The sequence below is a fragment of the Ciconia boyciana genome, chromosome 4 (assembly GCF_034638445.1).
Source record: "Ciconia boyciana chromosome 4, ASM3463844v1, whole genome shotgun sequence".
NCBI lineage: Eukaryota > Metazoa > Chordata > Aves > Ciconiiformes > Ciconiidae > Ciconia > Ciconia boyciana.
The window spans coordinates 95,188,353-95,209,939 of record NC_132937.1 but is presented as its reverse complement, the minus strand read 5'-3'; the positions used below and the strand labels follow the sequence as shown (position 1 = coordinate 95,209,939).

The window sequence follows — 21,587 nt, the reverse complement described above, 5'->3', positions numbered from 1 at the left end:
GTGTCTTCTATGTTTTCCTTAGTGCAAATTGGAAAATCTTTTAGATCATTTTAAGGGTACTTTTTAACACTTTTTTAGGTCATGCATTTTTGACCTTAAAATAATGCGCATTTCATTGGTGGACTGATACAAAATATGTCGTTAATAAAATTCTATTCAGAATCTAAAATTTAAAAAAAAACCTAAAATATGCTTTCCTAGAGTAAGAAAAGCTTATTTTAAGTGTTAGCTGTATTAATAAGTGTAATTAAGTAATATGGCCCTCCAGATTGATGACGATAAAGCCTTTCATAAGTACAAAATCGTTTCTTCTTTCTCTTTTTGCTATCTGCTTGAATTATGTAATGTGGTTTAGTCACAATGATCACAAAAAGGTAAACCTCTCTTTTTATTTTATCTGTTTTCTTTTAGATAAGATGGGAAAAAAACATCACACTGGGGGAGCCCCCAGGATTCTTGCATTCCTGGTGGTGGTAAGTATCAATTTTCTTTTCCTCTGATTTTTGGAATATGTCGATTGCTAGTTCCAGCAGCTGGAGGCAAGAAATTCAGGTGAACATTGTAACGGAATGTAAAGATGAGGATCAAGAACCATTTTCTTAAGGAATGAAAGAACAGAAAACAACATATAGAAAAAGATACAGATATTAGATACAGGAAGATAAATATTGCGTTGGTAAGAGAGTATCTTTGAAAGCAGGTGGCCTGCATTTCTTTCTTCACCATCTTCCAGTAAATTGTGCATTTAAGAGGTCATTCTACATATCATAAATAATTTCATTTGAAAAAACCAGTATATACAGAGACTGTGCATATAGATGTGAGCTTCCTCAGTCTTCAGTCCACATTCTAGTCATGGGAATAGCATATGAAAGTAATTAGCTGAACCCGAGCTGCCAGCTTCTTTGAGAGGCAGCGTGCATTAGCATGGGTTTGGTGCTGCAGTGTCTGCATTTGCAGAGTTTCTCTCAGCTCAGAATACGGGTAGACATGGGCTTGACTTGTAATTTTTTATGCACGATACCATTTGCTTATATGTAGTGGTGTGCAGACACGTGTGTGTAGAATTCCCAAGGAGAAAAGAGTGCTCATAGTCACTGCTATTTAGCCATGGTATTTACTAGTTGTCACATGATATGAATATATCCAATATGCCCGAGTTTGAAAGAATACAAAATACAGAGAATATGTCCAACTGTCAGGAGTACAAGAATTTACAAGTTTTAAAATGGTCCCATTTGAACACAGAAACCCAAGTGATTCGTACGGCTGCATGGAAGGTGGCATATTCTTCATTGACCTTTCTTTCATAGCTTTTAGCTATGTGATTGAAGCCTGGTGAAGAGAACGTGTTCCTTGTATCTCCGATGTCTGCATTATCCTTAGTTTTGATCATCTGCAGCAGAGTGCTCAAATTTTCCACAGTTCCGTAGTATGGTGCTGGACTAAGTTACAGATTATGAAGTCTAAAACAATAAAGAAACACTATGAAACTCTAATGAATTTTATTCTTTTAATTGTTCTAGCATACACATAATTTCATTCCAGAAACTTTGTGTTAGAACTGATTTGTGCATAACTCTATTTGAAGGGGGTTGGGGAGGAAGACCAGTGGGAGTACCATCATTTCCTTTCACTCTTTATAATCCAAGAACATACCCATCTATTTCCTACTCTTGTCCGTACACCTGTTTCTCTGAAAACTTTTGTTTAAAGCACAATATTGGATGTTGGAAGAACTCCCAGTTTTCTCTCCAGTTTCTTGCCTTTTTATGTTATTATGAATCTGTCCTTTCCCATGCTTTCTGGAAGTTAATTGCAGCAGTTGCCAGAGGGATGAGGTTAAATGCAGAGCTTCAGTAATATGCTTTATACCCTTAAACCTTGTATATTAGACTAGCTTCTTGGTCTATACTATAGTAGTATTAAAGGAATACAGCACTGCTTGCCTCAGAGAATTGGATAGCAGGACTTGATTCTTCATAGATGTTTTACAAAGCTGAATTCTTTCATAGAGGTAAGTGTTTTCATCCCTTGGTGAGGAAATGATATGTCTATTTCTATATTTGAACATGCATGTGTGGTGTGCGTACACCATAAAATCTACATGAACATTACAATGATTTTCTCACCATCTCTGTAACTTCTTAATTTGCAGTGTATTTTGGGATCTCTACTGTGCAGCTCCAGAAAGACGAGAAACATGTGAACATTCAAGTGAAGCAAAAGCCTTTCATGACTATGTAAGTTTTGTGTGTCTTTACCATGCTTTCATTAATTGTATGTATAAAAGTGAGAGAGAAGTATTTCTACACTACAGTGGCTCAAAAATGCAGGTGTCCATCATATATAAGTAACTCAGTTTTCTGGGGATGCCTTAGAATTAGGAACTCCTAATTCTGTGATTACCCCGCACCATATGGAAAACTCCTGGAAGCCATCTCAGAGATCAAAGTGCTGTCCCATGTGTTAATGCAGAATGAAGAATGTCCTTCTGTCCCCACCATCATGGACACATCACGCTGGTCACAAAGGCACAGAGCAAATGGAAGCATGGATATGTCCTGTCCAAATATCCATACTCTGGTGCTAAAGAAAAGGCTGTTCAGTAGATGGAGTTGATCCATCTACTTCTGTCAGGACCATACTGACTTAAAGTGTGATTGTTCTTCAGGTATTTTTGTATCCTGAAGTAGGTATTTTTCATCAGCATAATAAACGCTTAAGCGTCATAGAACAAGTTAAAGACAAAATATCTGGCCCAAGAGAACCAGAGGAATGAAGGGCAAAAGTATTAAGCCAATTTTGATGCCTTTGAGACTTAGTTCAAAACACAGCAGGGAGTTTGGTGCTGTTTTGCCTGTAAGGAATAACAATAACAATAATAATAATAATCCAGAAACTAGGATCCAAAACATTGCAATAGTTTAATTCCATTTTCTCCATTCTCATAATGTAAATGGAACCCTCCAGAAATGTGGAACTTTATTCCAGGGTTAGGATGGAATTTGCATTCCTTCTACTACGTCAGCTCCTCTCTATCTGGTGATTTCATTTTTTACTGACTAAATCCTTAGGAGGCTGACCACTCTGAGTTTATTGTTTTGGGCCATTGATGTAGTCTAAAGAGGGAGTATAACTCTCTCACGATACAATTCTGAAACCTCTTTCCTTGAGTGTTTTCCAGGTCTGTCTTAGAAATACTGTCTCATTACTGCAGAAAAATATTTCTACAGATAAAATTTAAAATTAGACTGCCGTAGCCCAGTGTCTCACAAACACAAATTTGGAAAAACAGAAATGAATCAGCTAAGTGACCATTTTCCATTTTCTGTTGTCATAATCTGATAATGGCTCAGCATCCTACAGTATGTGAACTAATGGTGATCTTGCCTTATTTGTAGTTAACAATGTCTTAGGTTGTAAATGCACCATCAACACAGTTAGAGTTGTTCAGCATATTTTACTTACAGACCAATCCCACTTTAATATGCTGTTCTTGGTGATTAGATTATGAGGCAACTGGTAACAGAGCTTGGACAGTTTTGCACAGTCATGTCCAGGCTACGCTGATCCCTAGTCATAATTAATGAAAAAAAAAAGTGTCAGAGAGAGGAACAGAGTTATAAGGAAGTTTTCCACCCACAGAGATCTTAAGGTCAGCCAATTTGGTAAGGCATATTCCTCAAATTAAAAATGAAGTAACTCTTGCAAGTACAATTGCTGCAATCTTTTTTACCTGTTCTGTTTTAAACATACAATTGTTAGAAAAATACAATATTGCGCTGTTGTTTTGAATCCTTGTTATTAGAGCAAGGTTCAGTTCTCCACTGAAGGAGAAGTAGTTTTACAGGAATAGTTTATGACTGCAGGGAATGACATCAGTGAATCAAATTTGTGGAGATCAGAATCCACAGTACAACAGTTGACTTCAGTGGGGGACATTGTGCTCTCAAAATATGATGTGTATGACAAAAGCCAAAAATCTGAAACCTGTAAATGTTGTTGTAAAATAATTTTGAAACAAAATGATCAGTGAGAGGAAATTTTCAATGAAATAGTACTTGGAAATCTAAGAAGGAGTGGAGTCCACAATTCTTTAGACTCCTGAGAGTTTCACTGATCAGTAAGTTCACTATGGAATCTAAGTTTTTGAGGTATACTAAGAATTTGAGTAGGTGAACCAAAATAATGTCAAATAAAAAAATGTTGTCTTAGCATCACCCTTCTAGCATTTCTAACTTCTACAGGTCTTGGAATATTACATGGCCTTATTGCTCAGTTCTTTCTGCATTATGACGTGTATTGTCATAATTCAAAAAAACTGAGAAAATACTTAAGTGAGATCTGTGTGTGATACAATTTTGTGATTGTCTGAATGTTTAAGTTACTGTATAAAGTTGTGTTTGATGAAGGAAAAATAAAATCATGGTATGTTTCTATATGCACATCAATCTGTGTTAAGTCAGGATAAATGTTTATTTTAGAAATAAATTGGTTTATTTTAGAACTTAATTCACCAGGTATTTCTAAAACCCATTCTCTCTTAATCTTTTTAAGGTGACAGGAAAAGCTAGCTTTTGCATTGTTTTTGTCACAGTTGAGATAAACTTGTCTGATATCTTCCAAGACTCATGGTGTTCCTTAGCATCATGTGCTTTTTGCTTAGTAAGACAGTCTGCATCATAAGTGCATAGTTTTGAAATCTTATATGTATTTAATATTTCATGAGTGTATTGTACACTCATATTAAAGAACACGACAAATCGTTATAAAATACAGCCAAGCATATTTCACAGCAGAGGAAGATGAACATTTATTAAGTGAAATCTTGACCCATGTAGTGTTTTGCCATTGACTCCAGAGGGGTCAAAATTCCATTGTTGGTGAAGACCATCAGCGAGCCAGTTGCTGGATTCTGGCTTCTCCATCAGGCCAAGGGGTCTGGTAAATCAAAACCCTGCTTTTAAATTGCAGGTCAAGTAATAGAGCATTTGTAGCTCTACTGTCATACCTGAAAACTGTAACTGTCATGTACAAAAAGCACAGAAGGCTTGTTTATTAATTCATACTAGCAACTCAGAATTTTTTTATTAGGTATGTGTTCTACTTGACCTAAGAAAAATCATTCTTGCTGAAGGTGTGAGTGATCTGGTTACACCATATGTGTCATGTTTAACACTAAGTAGGCTGAATTAGCTGAACCAATATCTTGTCTGTCTTTGCTTTTGTGAAGAGAGGAAGGTTTAAGAATGTTTCATGGAGGAGGAAAGCACTTGCAGATGATTCAATGATTGTGAAATACTGCTGCCTCAGTCCACAGTTGTGAGTCAGTCTGGAACATACATGGGCTTACTCAGAAAATGAATAGATACAGAAAGATTTGGGTATTTTAAGGTTACTTGAAGTTTTACAGTATCTTAACTGCAGTTGCAAAAATAATGCCATTTGATCCCCCCACCCCGACAATGCTTTTTTGAGAGATGAGGTTTATTTCATTATTTATTTCACCGTAAGATTTCAGCATGTGCTTTGCTTGTCATTGAATACAATTAAATGTACATCTGTCATATGTCAAATGTACATTGTACATCTGCCATATGTCAAATGTACATTGTACATCTGCCGTATACTTTGGTGAGAAGACTAAGAAGAATCCTTCTTCGACTCTGTCTGTAGTGCTGTCCTGAATAAGAGTGCATATGGAGTTTTGTCTAATATCAACTGCCTGATCAAGCAAACCGAGTCTTAAACTGTGTGTGCCAATCAGTCTGTGCCACTGAATGTGTTCTTGACTATTTGTGTAAAACAACAGTAAAACCAAATTCTTTTAGGTAACTTATTTAAATTTTCTGATATATATGTGTGTACAGGTTTTTTTATACAGCAGCATCCCTGTTCTGCAGAGAAAGGGTTTGGAAGTACTATTTCATTGTGTTCTGATCGTACTAATACAACTTGTGATTCCTATTGAGCTAGTGAGAGGAGAAGAATCTTTCATGTCTGACAGCAGGAACATGAAGTGACTCTCAAGGTGGAGGCTGTAACTGCTTGCAGTACTAACAATGCTCATCTTACTAAAAATCCAATAAATAGAAAAGTGAAGGCCTGTTCTGGCTTTAAAAAGAAGATTTTCTATGCTCATCCTAGGTTAAGTATTTGCTGCTCCTCCATATTACCTAAAAGGCATTCTATTTTTATTTTCTATTGAGATTTGCAATTGGAAATGTTTTCTTCTGAGTGAACAAGGTTCTGAACTCATTAGGTACATTTATATAATATATTTTAGGCTTGAAAAGACAGATGCATGTCATGGAAGTGCATGTGCTGGATCAGGGAGATAGGTTCTGGCCTTCAAGTTTTAATGTAAGTGATTTAGAATTAGAAATTTTTTACATTTCAGGTAACTCAGGAAAGAAAACTGGTCCTTGCTCACCTAGCCTATTAATATTGCAGGCGTTTTGGTAGGAGTAGCTTATTTGAAGCAGAAAAGCCCCCATGTTTCTTTTCCAGTTACCTATTACTTTTCCTAGAGGAAGACTTCTCCATGCTTTGAAGTCTTGTGAAAAACCATTTACATGGATGCTCTGAGACAAAATTTTGTCTTCACTATAGAATGGGGTTTTCTTTCTTCATGGCATCCTATGGAGATCTCTTCATCTCTCTAGTTAAGATCTCATTTCTCTGTGTTTTGAACTGAGATTTTCTGTTGAGAGAAGTGGGTTCCAATGTGCATCTTGTTCCTGCCTTCTTTCCACTTCTTTACAATCTGAAAACATACTGGGTTAAAAGGGGAAATAAAACATAAACCTTGTGATTCCTCACAGAATAATGGATTTTTAGCAGCACCCCTACCAGTAAACTTCTGACTGCCACAAGTGACCATTCTGCTCTTCCTCAGGCCTGGCCATTCATTCACATTTCTGGACCCTGGGTTTGGAAGGGTGGTGCCTGAAAAGTCCTTTCTTACAAGGTGGTTTCTATACATAACAGTTAAGATCTTTTTACAGTCCAGAAGTTCCTGTGCCTCTCTCACCTTCCTTACAATGGACGTTCTTCCATGTGGTGTTGGTGCAAAGAGGGATCTATTAATTCTCACAAGTAGCTAACGTAAAATCTTGATTATTTTCCAGGTAAGGTTTTATTAGTGTCTTCTCCACAGGTCTTTTAAAGATTACTTTTCGTATGAGTAAGGGTCTCTTGTTTTTTTTCTTATGGCTCCCAAAAGAATGCCAGGTAATTTATAGGATAAGAAAAAAGACACATTCATTGCCCTAGAGACTGTACAGTCTCATAAGCTGGTATCACATTTCCACCTGACTTGTTAGCATGTTTTAATAGTGAGCTGTGTGACAGGGAGCTTAGCTTTACGTGAAGGTTGTAGGGTATGTTAAAGACTATGCTATAATCAGTTCTGTCCAGATTATTCCTTTTAAAGGTCATAGCCATATAAATCAAATTTTTCTAGAAGTTACTGGGCATAGCGTTGGGACATTTGAGGTGGCTGATCAATCTCTTTGTGAGTCTTTCATAAGAAAAAGTTGGGTTTCTGCATTTATTGCTATATTTTATGGGGAAAAACAATTTACCACTTTCTTCTCTGGACTGTCCTGGTTTTGGCTGGGATAGAGTTAATTTTCTTGCTAGTAGCTGGTATAGTGCTGTGTTTTGGATGTAGGATGAGAATAATATTGATAACACGCTGATGCTTTGGCTGTCGCTAAGTGGTGTTGACACTGGTCAAGGACTTTTCAGCTCCCCATGCTCTGCCGGGCACAAAAGAAGCTGGGAGGGGGCACAGCCAGGACAGCTGACCCCAACTGGCCAAAGGGCTATTCCATACCATATGGTGTCATGGGCAGTATAGAAACTGGGGGAGTTGGCTGGGGAGCAGCGATGGCTGCTCGGGAACTGCCTGGGTGTTGTATGGTGGGTGGTGAGCAGTGGTATCACTTGTTTTTTTTCTTGGGTTTTGTTCCTTTCTCTCTCTATTATTATTATTATTATTATTATTATTATTATTATTATTGCTTTATTTAAATTATTAAATTGTTCTTATCTCAAGCCACTAATTTTCTTACTTTTGCCCTTCTGATTCTCTCCCCCATCCCACCGTGGGGGAGGGTGAGCGAGCAGCTGGGTGGGACTTGTTTGCTAACTGGGGCTAAACCACGACAAGACCCATCTTCCTTTGGCAGAACTGAGTCACTTGCCTGCCCTAAATGCCCCAAACCCCCTAATTTATCATTAGCAGTACTCAGAATTTGAGGGTTTATGAATATTTTGACATCTTTCTTGGACTGAAGATTACCATGAAAGGCCTGTGAGAAGATGTTCTCTGAAGGTATCATTAAATGTTTGCTGGAAGTGACCATGAATCTCAAGCCTTATGTTCCCATAGCACAGTGAAACTGTATTCTGCAACAAGGTCTGCTTTATTCTAGTTTCATTAAACTACCTTTTTTTCTTCTAAAACCCACACAGGACTATATTTTAGGTGCAGATTTTTGTTGATCTAAACACATGGAAGCTTATTCTGTTTCAGGATAATTTTTGGAAATGCATTTTCTTGTTGTATTCCCCAGGTGGTTTGAGTTTGTACTTGACAGCAGTCACAATCTTTTCCAAGCAGTCTATCGCAGGACCTCCTTCTCTGTTGTGTATCAGGGTTGGAAGAATTTGTTTTAGCTGTTAATTTTCTTGCCTTCCATAGCTGTTGCTACTGTGATCTTCTGCAGGCAGCCTAGCTAGGGCAGCTTGTGCTTCTAGGTCCTCCCAGGTTTCTTGCCGAAAATTGAATTCTAGATCTGTTTTCCAGCTGTCTGTTTCCATGGAGAATGCATGTTAACTCCTTCTGCTTAAAACAAAAATCAAAACAAAAGCTCCCCATCGTCCCCAAGTCTGGAAGAGCAGGAGATGACAAGTACTGGAGGGGAGGGCTGGAATCAAAGAATCTACAGAATGCTGAATTCAGTGTTGCTCATGGGACGAATGCCAAATTGTATTGCCATGGGATCACGAAATGTGTGGGTCCATGAATGAGATCCAAAGGGTTTCAGATCTCTGAGCAATTGCTAGCCTTCCTGCAAATGCAGGAGAACCTCTCTCCATTACTTTCTTCTCTGTTTTTGAAGTTCTCCATGGTCCCATGGGCAGTCGTTAAAAGCAGAGGTTCCCAGGCACAATTCTGTGGGTAGGTGTGGTTTCCTTTGACTGAGGAGCATGTGCGGTACCCTGTATGGTTTGTGCTTGGCCTGCTTTGCTCAGTAATGATCAAGGACTGTTGTACCAAAAGCAATGCTGCTGGTCTTAGTTACCTATTAATTCCTTGCCTGAGTTCTGCAAACTTGTGGGAGGCCTGTAAACTTGTGGAAGACATGTAAAGCATGTTTACTGGTCATCACTGTATCTGTAATTTCACCTTCAGAATATGATTCTTTTTGTAAGTAATATGGAAATGAAAAGCATCTCCTTTCATACAGTCATTGTTAAAACAATATCGTTTGCTTTTTGTTTAAATAGTGTTCATTTTTAAGTACGAATGAAATGCCTTTATTGCTTATTGCTCTTTTCTTTCCGCAGACGTCACGTCTCACTTCCTGATGTTCAGATATATGTATAGTAAAATGTATTTTTAGATATGAAAGCTAGAAGGAGACTAAAGAAGTCTGGCATTTGCTTTGACATTCCATATCTGAACACATTAAGTAAACCCATATGGTTAAATATTGCACTGGTCTATTAGAAAAATAAAATTAACAATTAATAAATCATATTTTGTGCAGAATACTCTGTTAATGTGTCTCACAAGGTGATAGGTCCTTGGCTTTCTCATATATGCAACCAAAAAGCTGTAAATCTGAAAAACATGATAAATGTTTAGAATTGTTACCTTCCTTCAGTTGTCAATTGCGTAGGAACACTAGTGTCAGATAAGGTCAGTGTCTTCATGGGAGAACAGTACTTACTGGAAGGTTTGGAGAGGGCAGTGTCGTTCACGATCTGAGAGTCTTGTTCGTTGGTATTGGCAGAACTGTACACAGGCAAGCTTAACTTTTTCAGTCTCTTCAGCTCCTTAATTTTATTGCTTAGTAGATGTTCTTTAATGCAATTGTGTGGAAAGGATTAATTAAAAGCATGCTGCACCCCCCAGTCAAAGTAGGCATCACTTTCTGCAAAACTGCATTGACTTGTGTCAGGATTTGGTCCAAATATTTATAGGTGTATCTCAAAATGTTGCACTGTTATCTTCAAGACTATGAAACTGGTTTTGTTTGCTCTTCAGAAAGTTTCAAAGTTGAGAAATTCCTTGGACTGTAGAGACCCCTTTTGCAGAAAAATACGTATTTATTTTCTTTCTGTTTCCTGTTAAGAAACCCCCCAAGAGAATTCTCATTCTCAACACTTCCATGAAGAAGGAAGATGTGCTCGTTCTGCTCCTACCATCCTGCTTATCATTCCTTCCCATAAATTATCGGATAATACAATGACTAGATCTGAACTACTCTGCGTCACAAATGTTAATTGTAAGCTCTGCTACAAAAATGTGTTGTTTCTTACAGTCCACATATTTTTTTCTCTTTATAGAGGTAATTTCACAGGTAAATTTGTGCTGTGCTTCTCTTTTAATGTGAGGACTAAGCCATTAGTTTCAGAGAGAAAAAGCAACTTTTCCTCCCCAAAATTTCAACACTTCTCCTTTGGAGAAGTGGAGATTTAATTTTCTCAGAATTTAGAAGGAAAATGGTTAATTAGTTTGAGTTAAGTGGAAGCTTCTGACAGTATAAGGAACCACCATCTCCCCTGAAGGCAGTTTAGCTCCTTTTTCATGGTTCCCGGAGGGAGGCAGTGGACATGTTGAAAAAATGCCTCTTTTCTAAGAACTGTTTTACGCTTCATTTTCATTGAAAACAATAGGAGATAACAGCCTTTCTAATGAGGGGAGCCTTTCTGGGAATGTTCTGTGCAAAAAATAGTATTTATTCGGAATAGAGCACTTAAAAGATTGATATACACTGTATATAAAACCATGCCAAATTTATGAAATGGGACAAAACTTTATTTTCTTTTGCTTGGAGGAAAGGGAGAGTATGTGAAGATTCAACAAGTTAAGAGAGAAGTCAGTGGTTTAAGAGATAATGTGGAGTGCACAGGATGAGGTAGAGGTTGAAAGACTAAGGGAAGTGGCTGGAATGCTCAGGCTGCTTTGCAACCTTCTGGAGTAGTTTAGTTTTTACAATATAGAAGTAAAATCTGGTTGTAAGACTTTTTTTTTTTTTTTTAAAATATGTTGATAGACACACTGTTAAATTACTAGATGCTGTACTTTGTAATAGATGTCTCCATGGGTTCACTTCTCTGTGTTCTGAAGTCTGGGGCTTTCTTTATAATTAAAATAAAACCAAGGCTCTTCTGCTCTCAAGTTATGACATATGTTATTGCCTGGAGGAAGGCTCCACTGGAAACTTTTGACCAGTTCAATGGAAATCCCAGGATACCGCAGTTTTTTTTCCTGCTTGGTTGTCCTGATGAACAATTGGACAACCATTTCTCAGAGTGATGTTGTTAAATGTATCTTAATGTAAAATTTCCTGCAGTACTCCTAATGTATTTGGAATATAACTCTGCTGATTCAAATTTTAATTTTCTTTTTCTCGTTTGCTATAATGGATTATTTATGCTACCACAGTGAAAGTTGTATTACAGTTTAACTTTTAAACTTTATAATTTGGAGTGAACTGAAAATCAAGGTTTCAGTGGAGAGAGGATATTTTTTCTTTTACAAATGGAAGCACTTCTTATATGCATTTCATGATGTGCATTTTAATAATTTAATATATAAATGTGTAAACCTTGTGGATTTTAGATATTCCCTCACAAGTTTTAGAAAATTTGCTTCTTTTGAATTTATTGTGCTTTTAAGAATGAGAAGATACATCTACTGTGAGTTTAAGTAGCATACATTGAGAAAAGTCCTGTTTCTAAACTTTTGTTTTAGTAGTCGTATTTAAAAACATTACATTTACCACTGTTGACATACAGACCATTCTTATTCACTGCATAGTGTATGCAGTATGTTTTTATAGCGCTCCACAAAGTTATTAAAGGAGGTTTAAGTTGTAGCTTAGTAACATTGGGAATATTAAATTCACTAACAAATGCTCTGAATTTAGAGTTAAAGATATTCTGACATTAATATTTAACACTGATTGTGCATAATGCTTTACATCAATAAAGTACTGAACAAACATTTGATCAATAGAGAGCAAATGTTGGATTAAAGCCTTGCAACAACCCACTTCCTCTGCACGCTCTTCCTCCCCATCGGTATTCTTTCTTCTGCTGCTTTATTTTCCATATCAGGATTTTGTCTGATGTTTATAATGCTAAATGATTTAGGTAGCCTTCTATTAAATGTTTGCATTTAGCAGTTCCAATTTAGCTAGTGAGATTTCTCTATGAGCTAATTACGAGAAGGTATTTTGAGAACTCTGCAAAGGTGTGTGCATCTGTATGTAGTGATACGTTTGTCTCCACCAGAAGAATACAGTGCAAGCCAGTACCACACTGACGTAAGGCATTTTTCTTTTTCTCATACCAGTATTTGGCTAGATTTGAGGCACTTTGCCTAAATGTATTCTTCTTTAGCCTCATAAAAAGTAAAAATGAAAGTGAGTCTTACTTCTGCACACTATGCCAAACACGGATTTTGTAATAAGCTCGACTGCTCTGTTAATACGTCTAAGTGACTAATTTCAGACTTGCTTAACACATGCCTTGAAAAACCAAAGACTTATAACTTCCATCTGCTCTCTAATATGATGAAAGATGAATCCTGAAGATCACAAATTGCGAGAGACATGCAGCTCTTAATAAGAACAGCTGAACAACAAATGCCTTGTGAGAGGTGGTGAAAAATGAAGTAATGAGGAGGAAAGGCAGGCAAGCCTCTTGAGGGAACATGGATATCCATGGCTGACTAGAACTGTCACATCCAAACATTACACTAAATATGAAATGCACATTATATAACACGAGTCACAGGGAACAGATAATAGACTTTTTGAATTTTCTACCAAATTAATGCCTTAATATTACAAGCAATTTTGCTAACATGGATTCTTGAGGTGCACAGAATGTTTTACTTGAGAAGAAATGTTGTGCAGATCTCTATATTAGAATATCTGTTTTGCAAATGAGGTTTTGAAATCTTGTTTCTTGTTTTGAAATCTTTGCATTCTAAACATATTAACTTAGCCACTGAAAATATGTAGACCGTCAATGTATTTAAATAGAGCAATTCATTCCTGTCTATAGTGTTGCAGAAAAAACCATACACGCATACATGTGTACCTAGAGAAAAATGGAGATTGTAGCATAATCAAGGAGAATCAAAATTAAGCTTGATTTAAGGTGAAAATCTGCTTTGCACTTTGTCATTGTAGGCTGTTTCATTGTGACCCCTCTGTAACTTAAGTAGACATCTTCATAATGCTGTCACAGTAACATCCACAAACTAGATTTATGCCAGTTAGTGAGGATACCTATAACAAAACTCAAATGCAGCAGTCTGTAACCCACCAGAGGCTAATTTACCCTGCCAAGAGAGTAGTACTCTGCATAATTCACATCAGAAGAGGTGCATGACCCATCTAGTTTACTCTGACATAGGAAGAGGAGGACAAAGTTCTTTATAAGGTGTATGATAAATATTATGTTCTGAGCCATAGAGAATCTGGAAAACATTTTCCAGTTCTGTTTTCAGATGCGATTTCCATATATGTATTGCAAAACTGAAATTTCAGCCTATAACGTACAAAGTTCTTAACTATAAAATAGTTAAGGGAATATAATCCACGAGGTGAGTTTTAATATCTTTTCTGTTTTGAGACAGGTGGAAAAGTATACAGATAGTGTATATGCATATAGTGGAGTATGATGTTACACTTAATAAATCAATTTTACATGAGTAGGATTTGCAGTGAGATTTGTAAAGGCAGACACTTGAATCCCTGGGGAGCATGACCTCATTGACTTTATCACAGATCTACACAGATGTTGTGATCTGCCTGTACATATCTGATGGCAGGATCAGAGACTTTGGCCCTAATCTGGCAAACAATTTCATGGTCGAGTAGCATTGTATGTGTGAATACTTTCACTAAACTCACATACATGTTTTCAGTATCATGATCATGGGAAAAGGTATGAACACAGTGGGTCATTCTTGTTTACTGTCCGATTTTAGAGTTATTTCTCACTATAGAAACCAGCTATTAATTTATTTAGTCTGCTTTTTTCTGAGTATTCATGTGCAAAGAGACCCTTTTCTGATTCCCTCTGTTGTGAAGAAAATACCAAAATTTCTGTTTATAAGGACAAAACTGTTGAAGAGGGGTTCCCTGGAGAACTCTTATACATCACTGCAGAAAGCTTTTTACTCCATCCTAGCACTTCATTTATAATATTTTGTTTATTTTCCCACTATTTTCATGGTTTTGCGTTATTCTGTGTACAGCAATGTGGTGTTTTCTGACTCCCATTGCCAATGGCTTTATTTTTCTTGCTTCAGCTTCTTTCCCCCCGTCGTTACATGGTGGACATGTGTTGGACTGGGGACTGATGGATCACAAGAGTATAGCTCCTGCCACTCCTGAGTCAGATCCAGCTGCTGTCTTGGCTTTCACTCGTTTAGAACAGTTTACTTTCTGCTAGTTGGATAGTTTAAATCTGGCATGTGCAGTAACTGCCCTCCTCCCTTGAAAGATAAACAAAATTAAAAATAAACTGCCTCCTACCAACTGTTCTTTCTCTCGCTGTGTAATGGCCATCCCTTGAGCGTTTGTGGGATCTTCTGTCCTCCTTGATGCTGGAGACAGAGAAGGCTTCCTCTCACTGTCTGCGGGGAAACCTTTCCTCTAGTATTAAGAAGGAAGTTATGGATCATTCAGCATCTCGGGTTTCTGTATTCCCTTTGTTGGTGGTCTTTCTTGATGCTTGGCTGCGGTGGTCTCTTGGAGCATGGCTGGTTACAGTAGCTAGCTGAATACTATTAATTCTTGGAGAGTTAATGGGGTGCATTCTCTGTACTCCTGTGAATATTCCATTCGGGCTTTGATACAAAGCTTCTTCCTGCTCTTTCAAGTTTGAGGTTTAATCCCATGCCTTTTCAATAGTGAGACACATAGGGAAAATTGTTATTTCCTTTTTCCTTTTAATAGGAAAAAAGGAAGCTCCTTTACATCCCTGCTGTCTTTCCTGATAGTTTGCAGAATTTCTTCTTCCTGGAACAAAATTGGTATTGTTAATTCTTTTTGCAGCACTACAGTATGTGGAGGGTTTTGTTGACGCTTCTGTTCACTAAATCATGTTTCTTAAATTGTACAAGGAACTAAGCTTTCATTATTTTTTAAAAATATCTCTTTTAGCCTGCTTGATTGCTTAGAAAACATGACCTGAGTGAATGATGGAAAATGATGAGTACCAAAAAAAGAAATTTCCCCAGTAGACATCACTTATATTCAGTTTCCTGAAATCCAAATTAGCACAAGAAAATGGTAGTGAAGGCGTATCCAAGAGGGTGATTTCAGAAGAGGGCTTTAATGAGTTTTTAGTGTTCTACTCTGTTACTAGATGTCATTTCATCCCATAGTGGTAGTTCTAGAACCTTTATAATTAAATACATGTACATGTTTTTATTACCACTAAAACACACAAACAAGTGTAACTTTCAGTTTTCTTACAATAAGTGTAATAATTTTATGAAGTGGAATCTGTAGTTTAAGTTTATTTTTAAAAACCTATTTTTAGTTACCTAAAATTTTATTGAACTTCAGCAGTTCCAGCTGAATTGTCTGTCCAAAGTGTCTGCGTCAGGCTGAACTCTTTTTTTCCCCAGTACCCTTCAGCAGAAATAGCTCTCTGAGGGTTTATAGAGATGTCTGTAGATGGATGGGTGAATAGAACGAAAGAACAAATGACTGAACAATACTGTTCCTTTTGGTGGAACTGTTGTGTTTTGTTGAGGGAGGGAGGAAGGGATGAGGTAGCTCACCCACCATGGCCAAAGTAAACTTTGATGATACGATGCTTCTGCATAGTGGAGGCATTATCAGAGGCTGGCGTCGCTGTTTTGCAAATGACCTAAATACTGTATTTGTAAATATCGTCCTTGCACTCAGTATGCTTCTCCCTACCACCCTTCCTGTGCTACAAGATGAAGTTGGAGGAACGTGCAGCACAGTCCATCTGTGGAGCAAGAGTCCCACAGAAAAAAACCCTGTGCTTGATCGTGTAGTTACCGAGTGATTCACCATGCTTACAGGCCTTGTTTAGACCTGTAACACTGGAGATTTGACATCTCCAGCAGTTTGAAGAAAATGGTGGTCACCACTACCCTTCCCATGAAGCTGAGTACAAGTGTTTGTCTAGTGGAGTTCTGCTGGGAATGCCTGGTTTCTGGAGCTGTACCGAGAGGAACTGCAGCGCGAGCACTGAACTGCAGAGCCGCTAAAAACTGCAGCTTTTGGGAAGAAAAAGGAAAGTTAAACAACTACAAACTTGGGGTTAAAAAAAGAGGCTGCAATAGCAGTTAGACATTTCTCAAGCTATGTGGTGGCAGAGCTGGGGTTTTTCTAGAAGGTATTTTTTTATTAAATACCTATGTTCAACTATGTTGTATTTAAATCCCATGGTAGGCACACAAGTTATGTTGCCTGAAACCTTTATGTCCTTCCAGAAGACCCTCTTTGACTCTACTGCTGTCTTTGAAGCGTTTGTCAATGACCATTTGGGTTAGTCCATGTTTCTGTGGATTAGACAGCCGTAAACAAACGGTGCATTTACTGTTAGAGCGGCCTGTGACTTAAAAACCTCAAAATAAATGGAAGAGAAAAAATTATCAACGTGATATGTTTATTTTGTGCTTTCTTCTTAATTTGTCAACTACCCAAAATGCAAAATAAATCAACCTTAAAAAAATACATAAAAAGGTAGTTGGATGACGGTACGTGCATTGCAATGCACTTCAGCTACCCCAGCTGTTCTCTCTTGTGAGCCACAGGGGATTGATGTTAACGAGGTTCCCATCTCTTGTTCTTGGGGGGTGGGATTTTGTGTAACTCAGGCCCCCGCTGGTTCAAAAACAGGGCTGGCAGAAAGAGCAGAGGATGATTTGTTAATAGCATTAACTGGAAATGGCCCAGTTAACATTATTAACGTTATTACCATCAAGCCTAGGTTTGAATGATGGTTAAAACCTCTGTTTTTGTTATGTGCCTTAAAAATATGTTTAAAGAGAGCAGGAGCTGAAAGAGCTAGTAACCTGGGCTCTGGTGATTTTAACACTATGAATTAAATCTCAGCTATGTGTGCCTAAGGCTTGGCTACAAGTTCTTGCTATTACAGGTAGTCTGGTTTGGGGTTTGTGTGGGTTTTTGGTTTTGGGGGGTTTTTGTTTGTTTGTTTTGGGTTTTTTGTTTGTTTGGGTTTTTTTTTTCTTTTTTCTTTTTTTTTTTTCTTTTTTCCCTTCAAAATCTCTGGAGTGTGCAGCAGCTTTTATTGAAGTGAGATGAACTCCAGAGGTGCTCCGGCTGCATAAATCGGGCTGCCTATTTAAGAGGCTGAGTGCATGTATAGGCATTAGGATACTTATCCTTGTAAATCTTTGGGTTTATTGTTTCAAGCTATGGCTCAGTTCATACATGTGTCTGTAGTAATATCTTTGTTCTTAACAAACAGGCATTTTTTTGATACGGAGGTAATACTGGATTAACCAAAAGGACTCGGTAAACCAGTCATGTAAAAGATGTGGTATACTCTGGTTCTGTCAGCAACTTCCAGGTTTAAAAAGTTATAGTAAAACATAGTAATTCAAATACCTGTTCTCTTCTCTTTTTAGATTACTCAGTTTTCAGAATTTCAGGTTGAGATCAAAGGAGATATTTCAAGAAATAGATCATAAAACATTACACACTGGATATCCTATTTATTGGTGACTAGAAGCCGTGTCAGAAAATGTGTTCCAACTTTATTAAACGGGGCCTGGCAAATGTTGCAGTTGTTGAGATACTGCCTTGATAATAGCAGAAACTGAATTATTGTTTCTGCGTGTCTTGTAAGCAATTACACACAACCATTACCTAAACGTGTATATTACGTCTTCTCCTGGAAGGAGAATTTTGTCAGTGAAAATTGACTTATTTATAGTAATTTCTGTGTTATGTTTTTGCTGAATAAGCAAACCATGGAGCTATTGAAGCTGCAAAACTAAAATGCGTCCTTTTTTGGGTTGTGGATAATGCATCTTGAACATTTTAAAACACGTGCAGTTGCACAGCCGTGGTGCAGTTCTCCGGGCTGGGTGCTTGTTTTATTTCCTACAACACTGAGTCTGTCCATCCTTAAACTTTCTTTTGGATGAGCTCTAACTCCTTCCTTGGCCGAAAGATTGTTACCTATGACTGTCTAATCTTCATAGATGTCAGGTGGTATAGGCCAGGTGCCTGTTGCTCTTCTGATGCGAAAAATTTCTGGTTTTGCTGTTGGAAGCACAGGGGTTTTTATGGTTTATAAATAGAAAGTGATGGACTAAAACAAAATTACGCTTGCTTAGCATTAATGTTACTGTGAAAACCACTACTGCTAGTGTTTAAGCAAGAAGAGTGTTTTGTAAAGCTCACGAATTAAGCTGGTAGTTCTGATTTAACTAACTAGCATAAGTTATATGAGTTGCTTTTGGTTTCTCCCCCCTGTCCCTGGGTTCTAGTGAAGTACTGAAACATAATTATTTCCTGTACAGATCAGTGAAAAAGACATTTTAAATAATACTTTGGAATACAAAGACAAGGTGACCACTCTGAGCACTCTTCTTTGTGTGTGCAGGTAATAAATAAGCCGAGGCACAGATTCTTCTTTTACCTGTGTTTTCCTTGCATATTTAGCAGTATTAGATCTCTGCATTTATTTACCTTTGTTTGAGATCTTAATCTTGACTTCTCTGAAACTATTTTAAGGTAAGTCAGTTAATAGTTTTATGTCAGCTTTGCTGTGTGCAGACAGATGTCTCATCACACTGTTGAGTGACGTAACCAACCATGTTTTTCATAAGCCATCTAGTATCAGCCGGATGATACCAGCTTGCAGCCACAACTAACATTACTCAAATTGAACCTATGCTCTTGGGGCTATGCACAACAGAATAAATCCCTTGAGCTCACTGATTCTGTTTTTAAAATTATATTTTCACTTTCTATACAGGTATTTAGTATTTTGTGTAAAAATGGTAAAAAAAAGGCTGAAGTATTGCTCTCTCAAGCATTCTCAAATGTCTGTCTTAAAACTGGCTATGAGCCTTGACAAAATATGCAAATTTTCTTGCTAGTCTTTTCTCCTCCTCGTTTTCTCAACCCACTGTCGACATTGTTCTGGTAATCCTCCACTACTAAGTGATTTTTGCTTTTTAATTTTTTTTTCCTTTTTTTTTTTTTTTTTTTTTTTTTTTTTAAATTGGAACTTCTTTAACATTCCCTTTTGGTTCACAACTGCTGTAGCAAAGATGCAGCCCTGCATATTTCTTCGTGAGAAGCCTCGTGGTGCGTTATGCCTTCCCTCCAAACCTCTTCTAGCATTACTGACTGTTTCAGAAAACAACATCAATTCCTGACATGCCAAGACCTCTGCTTTAATTTTTAATCCTGACCTGACAGGCATTCGGATTCATTGCTTGTAAGTGCACTACAATCAACATATTATTGCGTATGTTTGATGAACCATAGAATTGGTTCAAGTCTCATTTCCAGTTACTTGGTTTCTAAATGTACTCTTTTGGGACCTAAACAGTGTTGTCAATATTCTTTGTTCTAGTTGCTCAGCGGTTTGCAGCTTAATATTGTCGAGGGGCTTTTGTATTGCAGCAGCTGCTGAAGTTAAACCTTTGTTATGGAATGGAAGAAATTTAGAAATGGGCCCCACATCCAGTGTCAAACTGTGGAAAATGTTTTTCTTCTCATTTTTGTGCTAGGTATAGACTAAGTACAACCATATTCTTCATAGCTTGTTTTCATCTGTGGACTTCTTGATAGCTTTTTAATTGAACAGCAACCTCAAAATTAATCAATCCACCATTATATCCAGAAAGTTATATCTGCTGCTTAAAGTAGCTGACATTTTTTTTCTGTATTTGAGTTCTTCCAGTGTTTTTTTTCCCCTTTTATTTCTGAAGATATGCAATTAACACACGCTGTGTCTCTACAGTACTTTTCTTTTTTTTTAGATGCAAAGTAAAATGCTGAATTGTGTTGAGTAGTTCAGACGCTGCATTACTTTTGTACTGAGTTCTGGAACCAAGCTTTCATCTGCTGTTTAGTATAAACCCCCTTTTTGTTTATTAAGTTGTACTGTATATGTACATGGTCCTGAAACAGTGCTCCTCACATGAAGTCTAGTATGTAAAAATTTTTAAATCCATTGCTCTCCAGCAAAATCCGATTTCCTGCACTATGGCAAAATTATTGGGAATTTCAGGGGGATTAGGGAGTAAATAAGGACCTAAGTTGTCAGGATTTGGTTAATTTGCATGTCTGCTAATTTAATACCACTATAGTGGGGATTTGGAGAGCCTGCTGCAAGATTGTTTGAGGATTGGGAGGTTTCAGAAAAGACTGCAGTTTAGACTTCCAGAACAATTGATCAAGATCTAAGATAATCTTTTCCACAGGATGAGTAATGGTATTGTATAGTCTTAAAAAAAAAATCAGCATTGTTGCACCTGAACTTGACTTTTCAAGGTCATTATTGGAAAAGTAATTTTTGGAGGTAGTTCTAGAGAATCTTTTTTTTTTCTTTTTATGCATCATCTCTCCCCCCCCCCCCCCCCCCCCCCCGCATTGACTGCTGGATTGCAGTACAGTGAAATTGGAATTAGATTTGCAGGATGTATAAACATATGTATGTAAATACATCTGATGAATGCAGGCATTGCCTCTGTATGCCTCAAAATGGAGCTGTCTCTAATTTCAGTATTTAATTGGTGAAATAATGTCAAGTGGATATCTTTCAGCAGTACTTGTGTTGAAAACAATTACATGTTGCAGAATTTGTATTATATTAACTGCTCCTAACGATCATTGAAGGAGGAGGCGTGTATTTAAGCCTGCAACTGTGTGGTTGATGTGAGCAGGAACGCCTTGAATGTTGACATGCTGGTATGTAAAACTGAAGATTGAAAAATCACTAGTCTTGTTGGGAACTTGTTGTAATGAGTACTGGATCAAAACCCGCTTCTAGATCAAGGGACCAGTAGCTTAGGCATGCAGAAATATCTCATAAGCCTCCACTTCTGCACATACATGCTCTACGCCATTGGGAAGCTGGGATTCCCCAAATCAAAGGGGAGATTTCCTGGAGATAATTAATATTTTAAGGTAATTAAAATTTCACTTTTCTGCATGCTCACCCATCATTTCCTTTTTTTTCTTCGTCTGAAAGCAAGACTAAGCCTGTCAAATCCCCTGCAAATTCTGCTCTGCAGGAGCAAACACTGCAGGTCCTGACCTCTGTTTGTTCTGACTCCTGGGTTTGTCCTCCTC

At 37.5% G+C, this 21,587-nt stretch overlaps 1 protein-coding gene across 3 annotated transcripts in view; it reads left to right on the top strand.

Moving 5' to 3' along the window:
- Positions 1-21,587, top strand: part of SSBP2 (single stranded DNA binding protein 2) — a 199,315-nt gene that overhangs the window by 48,637 nt on the left and 129,091 nt on the right. For all 3 annotated transcript variants that reach the window (XM_072860678.1, XM_072860679.1, XM_072860676.1), the window contains exons 3-4: positions 412-473; positions 2,159-2,243. In XM_072860678.1, the coding sequence (XP_072716779.1) occupies positions 412-473; positions 2,159-2,243 (147 nt within the window). The remainder of the gene's footprint in view (positions 1-411; positions 474-2,158; positions 2,244-21,587) is intronic.